General features: G+C 38.5%; 1 protein-coding gene across 2 annotated transcripts in view; it reads right to left on the bottom strand.

Moving 5' to 3' along the window:
• The window catches only part of LOC115107431 (ephrin type-A receptor 3-like), a 193,076-nt gene that overhangs the window by 126,315 nt on the left and 48,422 nt on the right, over window positions 1-18,339 (bottom strand). For both annotated transcript variants that reach the window (XM_065017924.1, XM_065017925.1), the window contains exon 2: window positions 7,134-7,198. In XM_065017924.1, coding sequence (XP_064873996.1) covers window positions 7,134-7,198 — 65 coding nt within the window. The remainder of the gene's footprint in view (window positions 1-7,133; window positions 7,199-18,339) is intronic.

Here is an 18,339-nt window from a genome sequence, read left to right as displayed (position 1 = left end):
TGTTGAGATACTAAGTTACCTGGGTTTTATTAACGTGTGTTGTTTTGATTGCTGTGTTGAGATACTAAGTTACCTGGGTTTTATTAACGTGTTGTTTTGATTGCTGTGTTGAGATACTAAGTTACCTGGGTTTTATTAACGTGTGTTGTTTTGATTGCTGTGTTGAGATACTAAGTTACCTGGGTTTTATTAACGTGTGTTGTTTTGATTGCTGTGTTGAGATACTAAGTTACCTGGGTTTTATTAATGTGTTGTTTTGATTGCTGTGTTGAGATACTAAGTTACCTGGGTTTTATTAACGTGTTGTTTTGATTGCTGTGTTGAGATACTAAGTTACCTGGGTTTTATTAATGTGTTGTTTTGATTGCTGTGTTGAGATACTAAGTTACCTGGGTTTTATTAATGTGTTGTTTTGATTGCTGTGTTGAGATACTAAGTTACCTGGGTTTTATTAACGTGTGTTGTTTTGATTGCTGTGTTGAGATACTAAGTTACCTGGGTTTTATTAACGTGTGTTGTTTTGATTGCTGTGTTGAGATACTAAGTTACCTGGGTTTTATTAACGTGTGTTGTTTTGATTGCTGTGTTGAGATACTAAGTTACCTGGGTTTTATTAACGTGTGTTGTTTTGATTGCTGTGTTGAGATACTAAGTTACCTGGGTTTTATTAATGTGTTGTTTTGATTGCTGTGTTGAGATACTAAGTTACCTGGGTTTTATTAACGTGTGTTGTTTTGATTGCTGTGTTGAGATACTAAGTTACCTGGGTTTTATTAACGTGTGTTGTTTTGATTGCTGTGTTGAGATACTAAGTTACCTGGGTTTTATTAACGTGTGTTGTTTTGATTGCTGTGTTGAGATACTAAGTTACCTGGGTTTTATTAATGTGTTGTTTTGATTGCTGTGTTGAGATACTAAGTTACCTGGGTTTTATTAACGTGTGTTGTTTTGATTGCTGTGTTGAGATACTAAGTTACCTGGGTTTTATTAATGTGTTGTTTTGATTGCTGTGTTGAGATACTAAGTTACCTGGGTTTTATTAACGTGTGTTGTTTTGATTGCTGTGTTGAGATACTAAGTTACCTGGGTTTTATTAACGTGTGTTGTTTTGATTGCTGTGTTGAGATACTAAGTTACCTGGGTTTTTTAACGTGTTGTTTTGATTGCTGTGTTGAGATACTAAGTTATCTGTGTTTTATTAACGTGTGTTGTTTTGATTGCTGTGTTGAGATACTAAGTTATCTGGGTTTTATTAACGTGTGTTGTTTTGATTGCTGTGTTGAGATACTAAGTTACCTGGGTTTTATTAACGTGTGTTGTTTTGATTGCTGTGTTGAGATACTAAGTTACCTGGGTTTTTTTAACGTGTTGTTTTGATTGCTGTGTTGAGATACTAAGTTACCTGGGTTTTATTAACGTGTTGTTTTGATTGCTGTGTTGAGATACTAAGTTACCTGGGTTTTATTAATGTGTTGTTTTGATTGCTGTGTTGAGATACTAAGTTACCTGGGTTTTATTAACGTGTTGTTTTGATTGCTGTGTTGAGATACTAAGTTACCTGGGTTTTATTAACGTGTGTTGTTTTGATTGCTGTGTTGAGATACTAAGTTACCTGGGTTTTATTAATGTGTTGTTTTGATTGCTGTGTTGAGATACTAAGTTACCTGGGTTTTATTAACGTGTTGTTTTGATTGCTGTGTTGAGATACTAAGTTATCTGGGTTTTATTAACGTGTGTTGTTTTGATTGCTGTGTTGAGATACTAAGTTACCTGGGTTTTATTAATGTGTTGTTTTGATTGCTGTGTTGAGATACTAAGTTATCTGGGTTTTATTAACGTGTGTTGTTTTGATTGCTGTGTTGAGATACTAAGTTACCTGGGTTTTATTAACGTGTTGTTTTGATTGCTGGGTTGAGATACTAAGTTACCTGGGTTTTATTAATGTGTTGTTTTGATTGCTGTGTTGAGATACTAAGTTACCTGGGTTTTATTAACGTGTGTTGTTTTGATTGCTGTGTTGAGATACTAAGTTACCTGGGTTTTATTAACGTGTTGTTTTGATTGCTGTGTTGAGATACTAAGTTACCTGGGTTTTATTAATGTGTTGCTTTGATTGCTGTGTTGAGATACTAAGTTACCTGGGTTTTATTAACGTGTTGTTTTGATTGCTGTGTTGAGATACTAAGTTACCTGGGTTTTATTAATGTGTTGTTTTGATTGCTGTGTTGAGATACTAAGTTACCTGGGTTTTATTAACGTGTGTTGTTTTGATTGCTGTGTTGAGATACTAAGTTACCTGGGTTTTATTAACGTGTGTTGTTTTGATTGCTGTGTTGAGATACTAAGTTACCTGGGTTTTATTAACGTGTGTTGTTTTGATTGCTGTGTTGAGATACTAAGTTACCTGGGTTTTATTAATGTGTTGTTTTGATTGCTGTGTTGAGATACTAAGTTACCTGGGTTTTATTAACGTGTTGTTTTGATTGCTGTGTTGAGATACTAAGTTACCTGGGTTTTATTAACGTGTGTTGTTTTGATTGCTGTGTTGAGATACTAAGTTACCTGGGTTTTATTAACGTGTTGTTTTGATTGCTGTGTTGAGATACTAAGTTATCTGGGTTTTATTAACGTGTGTTGTTTTGATTGCTGTGTTGAGATACTAAGTTACCTGGGTTTTATTAACGTGTGTTGTTTTGATTGCTGTGTTGAGATACTAAGTTACCTGGGTTTTATTAACGTGTGTTGTTTTGATTGCTGTGTTGAGATACTAAGTTACCTGGGTTTTATTAACGTGTTGTTTTGATTGCTGTGTTGAGATACTAAGTTACCTGGGTTTTATTAACGTGTGTTGTTTTGATTGCTGTGTTGAGATACTAAGTTACCTGGGTTTTATTAACGTGTGTTGTTTTGATTGCTGTGTTGAGATACTAAGTTACCTGGGTTTTATTAACGTGTGTTGTTTTGATTGCTGTGTTGAGATACTAAGTTACCTGGGTTTTATTAACGTGTGTTGTTTTGATTGCTGTGTTGAGATACTAAGTTACCTGGGTTTTATTAACGTGTGTTGTTTTGATTGCTGTGTTGAGATACTAAGTTATCTGGGTTTTATTAACGTGTGTTGTTTTGATTGCTGTGTTGAGATACTAAGTTATCTGGGTTTTATTAACGTGTGTTGTTTTGATTGCTGTGTTGAGATACTAAGTTACCTGGGTTTTATTAACGTGTGTTGTTTTGATTGCTGTGTTGAGATACTAAGTTATCTGGGTTTTATTAACATGTGTTGTTTTGATTGCTGTGTTGAGATATTAAGTTACCTGGGTTTTATTAACATGTGTTGTTTTGATTGCTGTGTTGAGATACTAAGTTACCTGGGTTTTATTAACGTGTGTTGTTTTGATTGCTGTGTTGAGATACTAAGTTACCTGGGTTTTATTAACGTGTGTTGTTTTGATTGCTGTGTTGAGATACTAAGTTATCTGGGTTTTTATTAACGTGTGTTGTTTTGATTGCTGTGTTGCGATACTAAGTTACCTGGGTTTTTATTAACGTGTGTTGTTTTGATTGCTGTGTTGAGATACTAAGTTACCTGGGTTTTATTAACGTGTGTTGTTTTGATTGCTGTGTTGAGATACTAAGTTACCTGGGTTTTATTAATGTGTTGTTTTGATTGCTGTGTTGAGATACTAAGTTACCTGGGTTTTATTAACGTGTGTTGTTTTGATTGCTGTGTTGAGATACTAAGTTACCCGGGTTTTATTAACGTGTTGTTTTGATTGCTGTGTTGAGATACTAAGTTACCTGGGTTTTATTAACGTGTGTTGTTTTGATTGCTGTGTTGAGATACTAAGTTATCTGGGTTTTTATTAACGTGTGTTGTTTTGATTGCTGTGTTGCGATACTAAGTTACCTGGGTTTTTATTAACGTGTGTTGTTTTGATTGCTGTGTTGAGATACTAAGTTACCTGGGTTTTATTAACGTGTGTTGTTTTGATTGCTGTGTTGAGATACTAAGTTACCTGGGTTTTATTAATGTGTTGTTTTGATTGCTGTGTTGAGATACTAAGTTACCTGGGTTTTATTAACGTGTGTTGTTTTGATTGCTGTGTTGAGATACTAAGTTACCTGGGTTTTATTAATGTGTTGTTTTGATTGCTGTGTTGAGATACTAAGTTACCTGGGTTTTATTAACGTGTGTTGTTTTGATTGCTGTGTTGAGATACTAAGTTACCTGGGTTTTATTAACGTGTGTTGTTTTGATTGCTGTGTTGGGATACTAAGTTACCTGGGTTTTATTAACGTGTGTTGTTTTGATTGCTGTGTTGAGATACTAAGTTACCTGGGTTTTATTAACGTGTGTTGTTTTGATTGCTGTGTTGAGATACTAAGTTACCTGGGTTTTATTAATGTGTTGTTTTGATTGCTGTGTTGAGATACTAAGTTACCTGGGTTTTATTAACGTGTGTTGTTTTGATTGCTGTGTTGAGATACTAAGTTACCTGGGTTTTATTAATGTGTTGTTTTGATTGCTGTGTTGAGATACTAAGTTACCTGGGTTTTTATTAACGTGTGTTGTTTTGATTGCTGTGTTGAGATACTAAGTTATCTGGGTTTTATTAACGTGTGTTGTTTTGATTGCTGTGTTGAGATACTAAGTTACCTGGGTTTTATTAATGTGTTGTTTTGATTGCTGTGTTGAGATACTAAGTTACCTGGGTTTTATTAACGTGTTGTTTTGATTGCTGTGTTGAGATACTAAGTTATCTGGGTTTTATTAACGTGTGTTGTTTTGATTGCTGTGTTGAGATACTAAGTTACCTGGGTTTTATTAACGTGTGTTGTTTTGATTGCTGTGTTGAGATACTAAGTTATCTGGGTTTTATTAACGTGTGTTGTTTTGATTGCTGTGTTGAGATACTAAGTTATCTGGGTTTTATTAACGTGTGTTGTTTTGATTGCTGTGTTGAGATACTAAGTTACCTGGGTTTTATTAACGTGTGTTGTTTTGATTGCTGTGTTGAGATACTAAGTTATCTGGGTTTTATTAACATGTGTTGTTTTGATTGCTGTGTTGAGATATTAAGTTACCTGGGTTTTATTAACATGTGTTGTTTTGATTGCTGTGTTGAGATACTAAGTTACCTGGGTTTTATTAACGTGTGTTGTTTTGATTGCTGTGTTGAGATACTAAGTTACCTGGGTTTTATTAACGTGTGTTGTTTTGATTGCTGTGTTGAGATACTAAGTTATCTGGGTTTTTATTAACGTGTGTTGTTTTGATTGCTGTGTTGCGATACTAAGTTACCTGGGTTTTATTAACGTGTGTTGTTTTGATTGCTGTGTTGAGATACTAAGTTACCTGGGTTTTTATTAACGTGTGTTGTTTTGATTGCTGTGTTGAGATACTAAGTTACCTGGGTTTTATTAACGTGTGTTGTTTTGATTGCTGTGTTGAGATACTAAGTTACCTGGGTTTTTATTAACGTGTGTTGTTTTGATTGCTGTGTTGAGATACTAAGTTACCTGGGTTTTATTAATGTGTTGTTTTGATTGCTGTGTTGAGATACTAAGTTACCTGGGTTTTATTAACGTGTGTTGTTTTGATTGCTGTGTTGAGATACTAAGTTACCTGGGTTTTATTAATGTGTTGTTTTGATTGCTGTGTTGAGATACTAAGTTATCTGGGTTTTATTAACGTGTGTTGTTTTGATTGCTGTGTTGAGATACTAAGTTACCTGGGTTTTATTAACGTGTTGTTTTGATTGCTGTGTTGAGATACTAAGTTACCTGGGTTTTATTAACGTGTGTTGTTTTGATTGCTGTGTTGAGATATTAAGTTATCTGGGTTTTTATTAACGTGTGTTGTTTTGATTGCTGTGTTGAGATACTAAGTTACCTGGGTTTTATTAACGTGTGTTGTTTTGATTGCTGTGTTGAGATACTAAGTTACCTGGGTTTTATTAACGTGTGTTGTTTTGATTGCTGTGTTGAGATACTAAGTTACCTGGGTTTTATTAACATGTGTTGTTGCTCTGTTGTTGCCACCAATTCAAACCATATTATAAGCTGACCCTTCTCTTCTTTAACATAATTAAGAAATACAATCTGTCTCCCCATCCCACCCATGTCGTGAGTCTATCACCTACTTAACCCATGTGTAGGTTAATAACACTTGGGGGGGTACTAAGCTAACATATGGAATAGTTTTAAGATGGTCATATCATGGATCATTTAGCTATTTGATTGTGAATTTGAAGATGCCTTTAGGTATATTTTTTGATAAAATATAGAATTTGGCCTTTACTTTTACAACACATAGAAATGCATTGAATAACACATTCAAAAAAGCACCAACATTTTTTTTTTTTAAATAAAGAGATATAAGAAAGCTCAGGAAATATATACTTTTGGACACATATTTAAACCCTTATTTTTGTTGGCACAAAACTACCTCCATACTTTCATTAGTTTGTTAGATTACCTTCAGGCGAGTCCCGTGACTCTTGTAGGGGTCATAGAACATGTTGGTGAGTCTCCACTTTCCATAGTGGGATCATGTTAGTTTTGGCTCAAACGGTTCAGACGCTACAGACAGAAGTTGGCACATCGGCGTTACTGGCTCCAGACGAGTCCCGTGACTCTTGTAGGTGTCATAGAGTAAAAGGGAGAACACCATTGTGTTCATGAGAATCTATTTATTGGCCAAACCGTTCGGACGTTATAGACGTTTTCGTGAGAAGAACAATTTTCGGGATGTCTCCTGGTCTGACAAACACCGCTGTAGCTCAGCCAACTTCCACAGTAAACGCAGAAGGCCGACAGGCGGATGCAGTGGATTGAGATGCAGACATGCAAAAAACCTGATGTCTCTAGCTTAAACGGATGTATTTTAACTGGGATGTATTTATTATGTTACTTAGATTGACGCACAGGTGCGTCAAGAGACTCTTAAGGATTGTTAATCCCATTTGACTCATAGGATAACAGAAAATAAGATGTGTTTGTATTGTTTGTTTTGAAATGTCCTAAGCACCATTAAAACACTGAAATCTGATGACAGGACAGAATGCTGACAGAGCATAGAATGTGCACATACTATATGTGTGCAAGCCATGGGACATGTATGTACTACTCACCCCATGTGATGGGTAGGAGATCCATCCCAGCTCCCCCTGGCTGGCTTTGGAGTCCAACAGGTTCACTGTAGAGATGAGGAGAAAGAAGAAACTGGGATGAGTGTCGGGATGAGTGTCTTATGGGAAAGCAGTTGATTGTGGCAAGCTTGTCTTTAGCACCACTATGTACAGTGGGAATAGAAAGTCACCCCCTCCCTTTCAAAATGTTCACCTTTTGTTGACTTACAGCCTGAAATGAAAACACATCAAATCAGACTTTTTACTGCTTTATTTACACACAGTAACCCACAACATCCAAGTGAAGATTTTATATAAATGAATTGCAATTAAAACAGTAAAATGCCCTATTTGGGTATGTGAACACCCCCCTTAGAATTGTAATTGCAAACTTGCTGAGGTATAACCAACCACCTTCCAGATCACAAATCAAGCTAATTGGCTTCCATCTGTGATCAATTATAGTGACTTTGATTAGTTCAGAATTGCACAACTCAACTGCATAGTTGTAATGGGTGCGTGTTGGTGGCAGGGAAGTCAGGCACAGGAGAGTGAACTTGGTATAAACAGAGCAGTTCAATGAATGCTAAAGAAAACTCTGAAAACCAAATATACAAAAATCATATAAAAAGGTACAAAACCCGTCGCACACCAGAACATGACTTGCACAAAACATACAACAAACAATCACCGACAAAGACATGAGGGGAAACAGAGGGTTAAATACACAACATGTAATTGGTGGGATTGGAACCAGGTGTGAAGGAAGACAAGACAAAACCAATGGAAAATGAAAAATGGATCAGCGATGGCTAGAAGGCCGGTGACGTCGACCGCCGAACACCGCCCGAAACAAGGAGAGGGACCAAGTTCGGCAGAAGTCGTGACATTAGTAGTGCAATTCAAAGCAAAGAATAGACTATGGGCGGAAAGGTACTTTCAAAAGATCTATGAGATAAAGTTGTGGAAAGGCGCAAGTCAGAGGATGGATATAACAATATTTCAAAGGCTTTGTCCCTCAGAGCACAGTTACCACCATTATTAAGAAGTGGAAGGCGTATGGCACCACCCAGACCCTGCATAGATCAGGCCATCCCTCCAAACTGGATGACCGGGCAAGAAGGAGACTGATCAGAGAGACTACCAAGAAGCCAATTGTGACTTTGAAGGAGCTTCAGGCCTTTATGGCAAAGACTGGTCAATGTGTGGATGTGACCACAATATCACAAGCATTCCACGATTCTGGCCTCTATGGGAGGGTGGCAAGAAAAACACCACTCCTCAAAAAAAGCCACATCAAGTCTCGCTTGAGCTTTGCCAAAAAGCACATTGTAGATTCCAAGGCCAAGTGGCGAAAGATGTTGTGGTCAGATGAGACCAAAATTGAACTTTTTGGCCTGAACGCAAAACGATATGTCTGGCGAAAACCCAATACTGTCACACCCTGATCTGTTTCTCCTGTCCTTGTGATTGTCTCCTCCCCCTCCAGGTGTGTGCCACGACTCCCACCGAAGGTGGCTCCCCTGCCTGCTCAGGCGGTGCTCGGCGGTCTACTAGCCACCACCGAACCCTTTTTCATTTTCTGTTTGTTTGGTCTTATTGGTTGCACCTGTCTCTTGTTTGTTTCTTGATGTATGTCTATTTAAGCCTGTTAGGCCCACCTATGTTTGTGTGGGATTGTTCCTCTGTTAGTTTATGCATTTGTATTTTATTTTCTCCAGACTGTTGGGGTCCTGTGTTTGGGCCGGTCAGTTTTATGCACCTAGTGTGTTGGCGTGACCGTTTGAACCGGAATAAAATACGATTGTCCGAACCCTCTGCTCTCTGCGCCTGACTCCAAACCCACTACTCCTAGAAGACTCCAAACCCACTACTCCTAGAAGACTCCAAACCCACTACTCCTGGAAGACGTGACAGTGTGGCTTATTTTCCCCAGTGTATTTATCCCTGTGTTTCCTGTCTCTCTGTACCAGTGTATTTATCCCTGTGTTTCCTGTCTCTCTGTACCAGTGTATATATCCCTGTGTTTCCTGTCTCTCTGTACCAGTGTATTAATTCCTGTGTTTCCTGTCTCTGTGCCAGTGTATTTATCCCTGTGTTTCCTGTCTCTGTGCCAGTGTATTTATCCTTGTGTTTCCTGTCTCTCTGTAACAGTGTATTTATCCCTGTGTTACCTGTCTCTCTGTACCAGTGTATTTATCCCTGTGTTTCCTGTCTCTCTGTGCCAATGTCTCTGCCTTGTGCCCTTATGAATTCATCTTTCCACCCAAAGAACACCATCCCTACAGTAAAGAACACCATGTCTACAGTAAAGAACACCATGCCTACAGTAAAGAACACCATGCCTACAGTAAAGAACACCATGCCTACAGTAAAGAACACCATGTCTACAGTAAAGAACACCATGCCTACAATAAAGAACACCATGTCTACAGTAAAGAACACCATGTCTACAGTAAAGAACACCATGCCTACAGTAAAGAACACCATGCCTACAGTAAAGAACACCATGTCTACAGTAAAGAACACCATGCCTACAGTAAAGAACACCATGCCTACAGTAAAGAACACCATGTCTACAGTAAAGAACACCATGTCTACAGTAAAGAACACCATGTCTACAGTAAAGAACACCATGTCTACAGGAAAGAACACCATGCCTACAATATAGAACACCATACCTACAGTAAAGAACACCATGTCTACAGTAAAGAACACCATGTCTACAGTATAGAACACCATGCCTACAGTATAGAACATCATGTCTACAGTAAAGAACACCATGCCTACAGTAAAGAACACCATGCCTACAGTAAAAAACACCATGCCTACAATATAGAACACCATGCCTACAGTAAAGAACACCATGTCTACAGTAAAGAACACCATGTCTACAGTATAGAACACCATGCCTACAGTATAGAACATCATGTCTACAGTAAAGAACGCCATGCCTACAGTAAAGAACACCATGTCTACAGTAAAGAACACCATGTCAACAGTATAGAACACCATGTCTACAGTATAGAACACCATGCCTACAGTAAAGAACACCATGTTTACAGTAAAGAACACCATGCCTACAATAAAGAACACCATGTCTACAGTAAAGAACACCATGCCTACAGTAAAGAACACCATGTCTACAGTAAAGAACACCATGTCTACAGTAAAGAACACCATGACTACAGTAAAGAACACCATGCCTACAGTAAAGAACACCATGTCTACAGTAAAGAACACCATGCCTACAATAAAGAACACCATGTCTACAGTAAAGAACACCATGCCTACAATAAAGAACACCATGTCTACAGTAAAGAACACCATGCCTACAGTAAAGAACACCATGTCTACAGTAAAGAACACCATGTCTACAGTAAAGGACACCATGCCTACAGTAAAGAACACCATGCCTACAGTAAAGAACACCATGCCTACAATAAAGAACACCATGCCTACAGTAAAGAACACCATGCCTACAGTAAAGAACACCATGTCTACAGTATAGAACACCATGCCTACAGTAAAACACCATGTCTACAGTATAGAACACCATATCTACAGTAAAGAACACCATGCCTTCAGTAAAGAAAGCCATACCTTCAGTAAAGAACACCATGCCTACAGTAAAGAACACCATGTCTACAGTAAAGAACATCATGTCTACAGTAAAGAACACCATGCCCACAGTAAAGAACACCATGCCTACAATAAAGAGCACCATGTCTACAGTAAAGAACACCATGCCTACAGTAAAGAACACCATGTCTACAGTAAAGAACACCATGTCTACAGTAAAGAACACCGTGCCTACAGTAAAGAACACCATGCCTACAATAAAGAACACCATGTCTACAGTAAAGAACACCATGCCTACAGGAAAGAACACCATGTCTACAGTAAAGAACACCATGCCTACAATAAAGAACACCATGCCTACAGTAAAGAACACCATACCTACAATAAAGAACACCATGCCTACAATAAAGAACACCATGTCTACAGTAAAGAACACCATGCCTACAATAAAGAACACCGTGTCTACAGTAAAGAACACCATGCCTACAATAAAGAACACCATGCCTACAGTAAAGAACACCATACCTACAATAAAGAACACCATGTCTACAGTAAAGAACACCATGCCTACAGTAAAGAACACCATGTCTACAGTAAAGAACACCATGCCTTCAGTAAAGAACACCATGCCTTCAGTAAATAACACCATGTCTACAGTAAAGAACACCATGCCTACAGTAAAGAACGCCATGTCTACAGTAAAGAACACCATGCCTTCAGTAAAGAACACCATGTCTACAGTAAAGAACACCATGCCTACAGTAAAGAACACCATGTCTACAGTAAAGAACACCATGCCTACAGTAAAGAACACCATGCCTACAATAAAGAAGACCATGTCTACAGTGAAGAACATGATGCCTACAGTAAAGAACACCATGTCTACAGTAAAGAACACCATGTCTACAGTAAAGAACACCATGCCTACAGTAAAGAACACCATGCCTACAGTAAAGAACACCATGCCTACAATAAAGAACACCATGCCTACAGTAAAGAACACCATGCCTACAGTAAAGAACACCATGCCTACAATAAAGAACACCATGCCTACAGTAAAGAACACCATGCCTACAGTAAAGAACACCATGCCTACAGAAAAGAACACCATGTCTACAGTATATAACACCATGCCTACAGTATAGAACATCATGTCTACAGTAAAGAACACCATGCCTGCAGTATAGAACATCATGTCTACAGTATAGAACACCATGCCTACAGTATAGAACATCATGTCTACAGTAAAGAAAACCATGCCTACAGTAAAGAACACCATTTCTACAGTATAGAACACCATGCCTACAGTAAAGAACACAATGTCTACAGTAAAGAACACCATGCCTACAGTAAAGAACACCATGTCTACAGTAAAGAACACCATGTCTACAGTAAAGAACACCATGTCTACAGGAAAGAACACCATGCCTACAATATAGAACACCATACCTACAGTAAAGAACACCATGTCTACAGTAAAGAACACCATGTCTACAGTATAGAACACCATGCCTACAGTATAGAACATCATGTCTACAGTAAAGAACACCATGCCTACAGTAAAGAACACCATGCCTACAGTAAAAAACACCATGCCTACAATATAGAACACCATGCCTACAGTAAAGAACACCATGTCTACAGTAAAGAACACCATGTCTACAGTATAGAACACCATGCCTACAGTATAGAACATCATGTCTACAGTAAAGAACACCATGCCTACAGTAAAGAACACCATGTCTACAGTAAAGAACACCCTGCCTACAGTAAAGAACACCATGCCTACAGTAAAGAACACCATGCCTACAGTATAGAACATCATGTCTACAGTAAAGAACGCCATGCCTACAGTAAAGAACACCATGTCTACAGTAAAGAACACCATGTCAACAGTATAGAACACCATGTCTACAGTATAGAACACCATGCCTACAGTAAAGAACACCATGTTTACAGTAAAGAACACCATGCCTACAATAAAGAACACCATGTCTACAGTAAAGAACACCATGCCTACAGTAAAGAACACCATGTCTAGAGTAAAGAACACCATGCCTACAGTATAGAACACCATATCTACAGTAAAGAACACCATGCCTACAGTAAAGAACACCATGCCTTCAGTAAAGAACACCATGCCTACAGTAAAGAACACCATGTCTACAGTAAAGAACACCATGCCCACAGTAAAGAACACCATGCCTACAATAAAGAACACCATGTCTACAGTAAAGAACACCATGCCTACAGTAAAGAACACCAGGTCTACAGTAAATAACACCAGGTCTACAGTAAAGAACACCATGTCTACAGTAAAGAACACCATGTCTACAGTAAAGAACACTATGCCTACAGTAAAGAACACCATGTCTACAGTAAAGAACACCATGTCTACAGTAAAGAACACCATGCCTACAGTAAAGAACACCATGCCTACAGTAAAGAACACCATGCCTACAGTAAAGAACACCATGCCTACAATAAAGAACACCATGCCTACAGTAAAGAACACCATGCATTCAGTAAAGAACACCATGTCTACAATAAAGAACACCATGCCTACAGTAAAGAACGCCATGTCTACAGTAAAGAACACCATGCCTACAGTAAAGAACATGATGCCTACAGTAAAGAACACCATGCCTACAGTAAAGAACACCATGTCTACAGTAAAGAACACCATGTCTACAGTATAGAACACCATGCCTACAGTAAAGAACACCATGTCTACAGTAAAGAACACCATGTCTACAGTATAGAACACCATGCCTACAGCAAAGCACACCATGTCTACAGTAAAGAACACCATGTCTACAGTAAAGAACACCATGTCGACAGTATAGAACACCATGCCTACAGTATAGAACATCATGTCTACAGTAAAGAACACCATGCCTACAGTAAAGAACACCATGTCTACAGTAAAGAACACCATGTCTACAGTATAGAACACCATGCCTACAGTAAAGAACACCATGTCTACAGTATAGAACAACATGCCTACAGTAAAGAACACCATGCCTACAGTAAAGAACACCATGTCTACAGTATAGAACACCATGCCTACAGTAAAGAACACCATGTCTACGGTAAAGAACACCATGTCTACAGTAAAGAACACCATGACTACAGTAAAGAACACCATGCCTACAGTAAAGAACACCATGTCTACAGTATAGAACAACATGCCTACAGTAAAGAACACCATGCCTTCAGTAAAGAACACCATGCCTACAGTAAAGAACACCATGTCTACAGTAAAGAATACCATGTCTACAGTAAAGAACACCATGTCTACAGTAAATAACACCATGCCTTCAGTAAAGAACACCATGTCTACAGTAAAGAACACCATGTTTACAGTAAAGAACACCATGCCTACAGTAAAGAACACCATGTCTACCGTATAGAACACCATGCATACAGTAAAACACCATGTCTAGAGTAAAGAACACCATGCCTACAGTATAGAACACCATATCTACAGTAAAGAACACCATGCCTACAGTAAAGAACACCATGCCTTCAGTAAAGAACACCATGCCTACAGTAAAGAACACCATGTCTACAGTAAAGAACACCATGCCCACAGTAAAGAACACCATGCCTACAATAAAGAACACCATGTCTACAGTAAAGAACACCATGCCTACAGTAAAGAACACCAGGTCTACAGTAAATAACACCAGGTCTACAGTAAAGAACACCATGTCTACAGTAAAGAACACCATGTCTACAGTAAAGAACACTATGCCTACAGTAAAGAACACCATGTCTACAGTAAAGAACACCATGTCTACAGTAAAGAACACCATGCCTACAGTAAAGAACACCATGCCTACAGTAAAGAACACCATGCCTACAGTAAAGAACACCATGCCTACAATAAAGAACACCATGTCTACAGTAAAGAACACCATGTCTACAGTAAAGAACACCATGCCTACAGTAAAGAACACCATGTCTACAGTAAAGAACACCATGCCTACAATAAAGAACACCATGTCTACAGTAAATAACACCATGCCTTCAGTAAAGAACACCATGTCTACAGTAAAGAACACCATGTTTACAGTAAAGAACACCATGCCTACAGTAAAGAACACCATGTCTACAGTATAGAACACCATGCCTACAGTAAAGAACACCATGTCTACAGTATAGAACACCATGCCTACAGTAAAACACCATGTCTACAGTAAAGAACACCATGCCTACAGTATAGAACACCATATCTACAGTAAAGAACACCATGCCTACAGTAAAGAACACCATGCCTTCAGTAAAGAACACCATGCCTACAGTAAAGAACACCATGCCCACAGTAAAGAACACCATGCCTACAATAAAGAACACCATGTCTACAGTAAAGAACACCATGCCTACAGTAAAGAACACCAGGTCTACAGTAAAGAACACCAGGTCTACAGTAAAGAACACCATGTCTGCAGTAAAGAACACCATGTCTACAGTAAAGAACACTATGCCTACAGTAAAGAACACCATGTCTACAGTAAAGAACACCATGTCTACAGTAAAGAACACCATGCCTACAGTAAAGAACACCATGCCTACAGTAAAGAACACCATGCCTACAGTAAAGAACACCATGCCTACAATAAAGAACACCATGTCTACAGTAAAGAAAACCATGTCTACAGTAAAGAACACCATGCCTACAGTAAAGAACACCATGCCTCGAGTAAAGAACACCATGCCTACAATAAAGAACACCATGTCTACAGTAAAGAACACCATGCCTACAGTAAAGAACACCATGTCTACAGTAAAGAACACCATGTCTACAGTAAAGAACACCATGCCTACAGTAAAGAACACCATGCCTACAGTAAAGAACACCATGCCTACAGTAAAGAACACCATGTCAACACTAAAGAACACCATGTTTACAATAAAGAACACCATGCCTACAGTAAAGAACACCATGTCTACAGTAAAGAACACAATGTCTACAGTAAAGAACACCATGTCTACAGTAAAGAACACCATGTCTACAGTAAAGAACACCATGTCTACAGTAAAGAACACCATGCCTACAATAAAGAACACCATGTCTACAGTAAAGAACACCATGCCTACAGTAAAGAACACCATATCTACAGTAAAGAACACCATGTCAACACTAAAGAACACCATGTTTACAGTAAAGAACACCATGTCTACAGTAAAGAACACCATGTCTACAGTAAAGAACACCATGCCTACAGTAAAGAACACCATGCCTACAGTAAAGAACACCATGCCTACAGTAAAGAAAACCATGCCTATAGTAAAGAACACCATGCCTACAGTAAAGAACACCATGCCTACAGTAAATAACACCATGCCTACAGTAAAGAACACCATATCTACAGTAAAGAACACCATGTCAACACTAAAGAACACCATGTTTACAGTAAAGAACACCATGCCTACAGTAAAGAACACCATGCCTACAATAAAGAACACCATGCCTACAGTAAAGAACACCATGCCTACAGTAAAGAACACCATGCCTATAGTAAAGAACACCATGCCTACAGTAAAGAACACCATGCCTACAGTAAAGAACACCATGCCTACAGTAAAGAACACCATGCCTTCAGTAAAGAACACCATGCCTTCAGTAAAGAACACCATGTCTACAGTAAAGAACACCATGCCTACAGTAAAGAACGCCATGTCTACAGTAAAGAACACCATGCCTACAGTAAAGAACACCATGCCTACAATAAAGAACACCATGCCTACAGTAAAGAACACCATGTCTACAGTAAAGAACATCATGTCTACAGTAAAGAACACCATGTCAACACTAAAGAACACCACGCCTACAGTAAAGAACACCATGCCTACAGTAAAGAACACCATGTCAACACTAAAGAACACCATGTTTACAGTAAAGAACACCATGCCTACAGTAAAGAACACCATGTCTACAGTAAAGAACACAATGTCTACAGTAAAGAACACCATGTCTACAGTAAAGAACACCATGTCTACAGTAAAGAACACCATGTCTACAGTAAAGAACACCATGCCTACAATAAAGAACACCATGTCTACAGTAAAGAACACCATGCCTACAGTAAAGAACACCATATCTACAGTAAAGAACACCATGTCAACACTAAAGAACACCATGTTTACAGTAAAGAACACCATGTCTACAGTAAAGAACACCATGTCTACAGTAAAGAACACCATGCCTACATTAAAGAACACCATGCCTACAGTAAAGAACACCATGCCTACAGTAAAGAACACCATGCCTTCAGTAAAGAACACCATGCCTACAGTAAAGAACACCATGCCTACAGTAAAGAACACCATGCCTACAACAAAGAACACCATGCCTACAGTAAAGAACACCATGCCTACAATAAAGAACACCATGCCTACAGTAAAGAACACCATGCCTACAGTAAAGAACACCATGTCTACAGTAAAGAACATCATGTCTACAGTAAAGAACACCATGCCTACAGTAAAGAACACCATGTCTACAGTAAAGAACACCATGCCTACAGTAAAGAACACCATGCCTACAGTAAAGAACACCATGCCTACAGTAAAGAACACCATGCCTACAATAAAGAACACCATGTCTACAGTAAAGAAAACCATGTCTACAGTAAAGAACACCATGCCTACAGTAAAGAACACCATGCCTCGAGTAAAGAACACCATGCCTACAATAAAGAACACCATGTCTACAGTAAAGAACACCATGCCTACAGTAAAAAGAACACCATGTCTACAGTAAAGAACACCATGTCTACAGTAAAGAACACCATGCCTACAGTAAAGAACACCATGCCTACAGTAAAGAACACCATGCCTACAGTAAAGAACACCATGTCAACACTAAAGAACACCATGTTTACAATAAAGAACACCATGCCTACAGTAAAGAACACCATGTCTACAGTAAAGAACACAATGTCTACAGTAAAGAACACCATGTCTACAGTAAAGAACACCATGTCTACAGTAAAGAACACCATGTCTACAGTAAAGAACACCATGCCTACAATAAAGAACACCATGTCTACAGTAAAGAACACCATGCCTACAGTAAAGAACACCATATCTACAGTAAAGAACACCATGTCAACACTAATGAACACCATGTTTACAGTAAAGAACACCATGTCTACAGTAAAGAACACCATGTCTACAGTAAAGAACACCATGCCTACAGTAAAGAACACCATGCCTACAGTAAAGAACACCATGCCTACAGTAAAGAACACCATGCCTATAGTAAAGAACACCATGCCTACAGTAAAGAACACCATGCCTACAGTAAATAACACCATGCCTACAGTAAAGAACACCATATCTACAGTAAAGAACACCATGTCAACACTAAAGAACACCATGTTTACAGTAAAGAACACCATGCCTACAGTAAAGAACACCATGCCTACAATAAAGAACACCATGCCTACAGTAAAGAACACCATGCCTACAGTAAAGAACACCATGCCTATAGTAAAGAACACCATGCCTACAGTAAAGAACACCATGCCTACAGTAAAGAACACCATGCCTACAGTAAAGAACACCATGCCTTCAGTAAAGAACACCATGCCTTCAGTAAAGAACACCATGTCTACAG

The sequence above is a fragment of the Oncorhynchus nerka genome, linkage group LG1 (assembly GCF_034236695.1).
Source record: "Oncorhynchus nerka isolate Pitt River linkage group LG1, Oner_Uvic_2.0, whole genome shotgun sequence".
Lineage (NCBI taxonomy): Eukaryota > Metazoa > Chordata > Actinopteri > Salmoniformes > Salmonidae > Oncorhynchus > Oncorhynchus nerka.
Note: the sequence above shows the minus strand (reverse complement) of the source record. Positions and strands in the feature narration are given on the sequence as shown.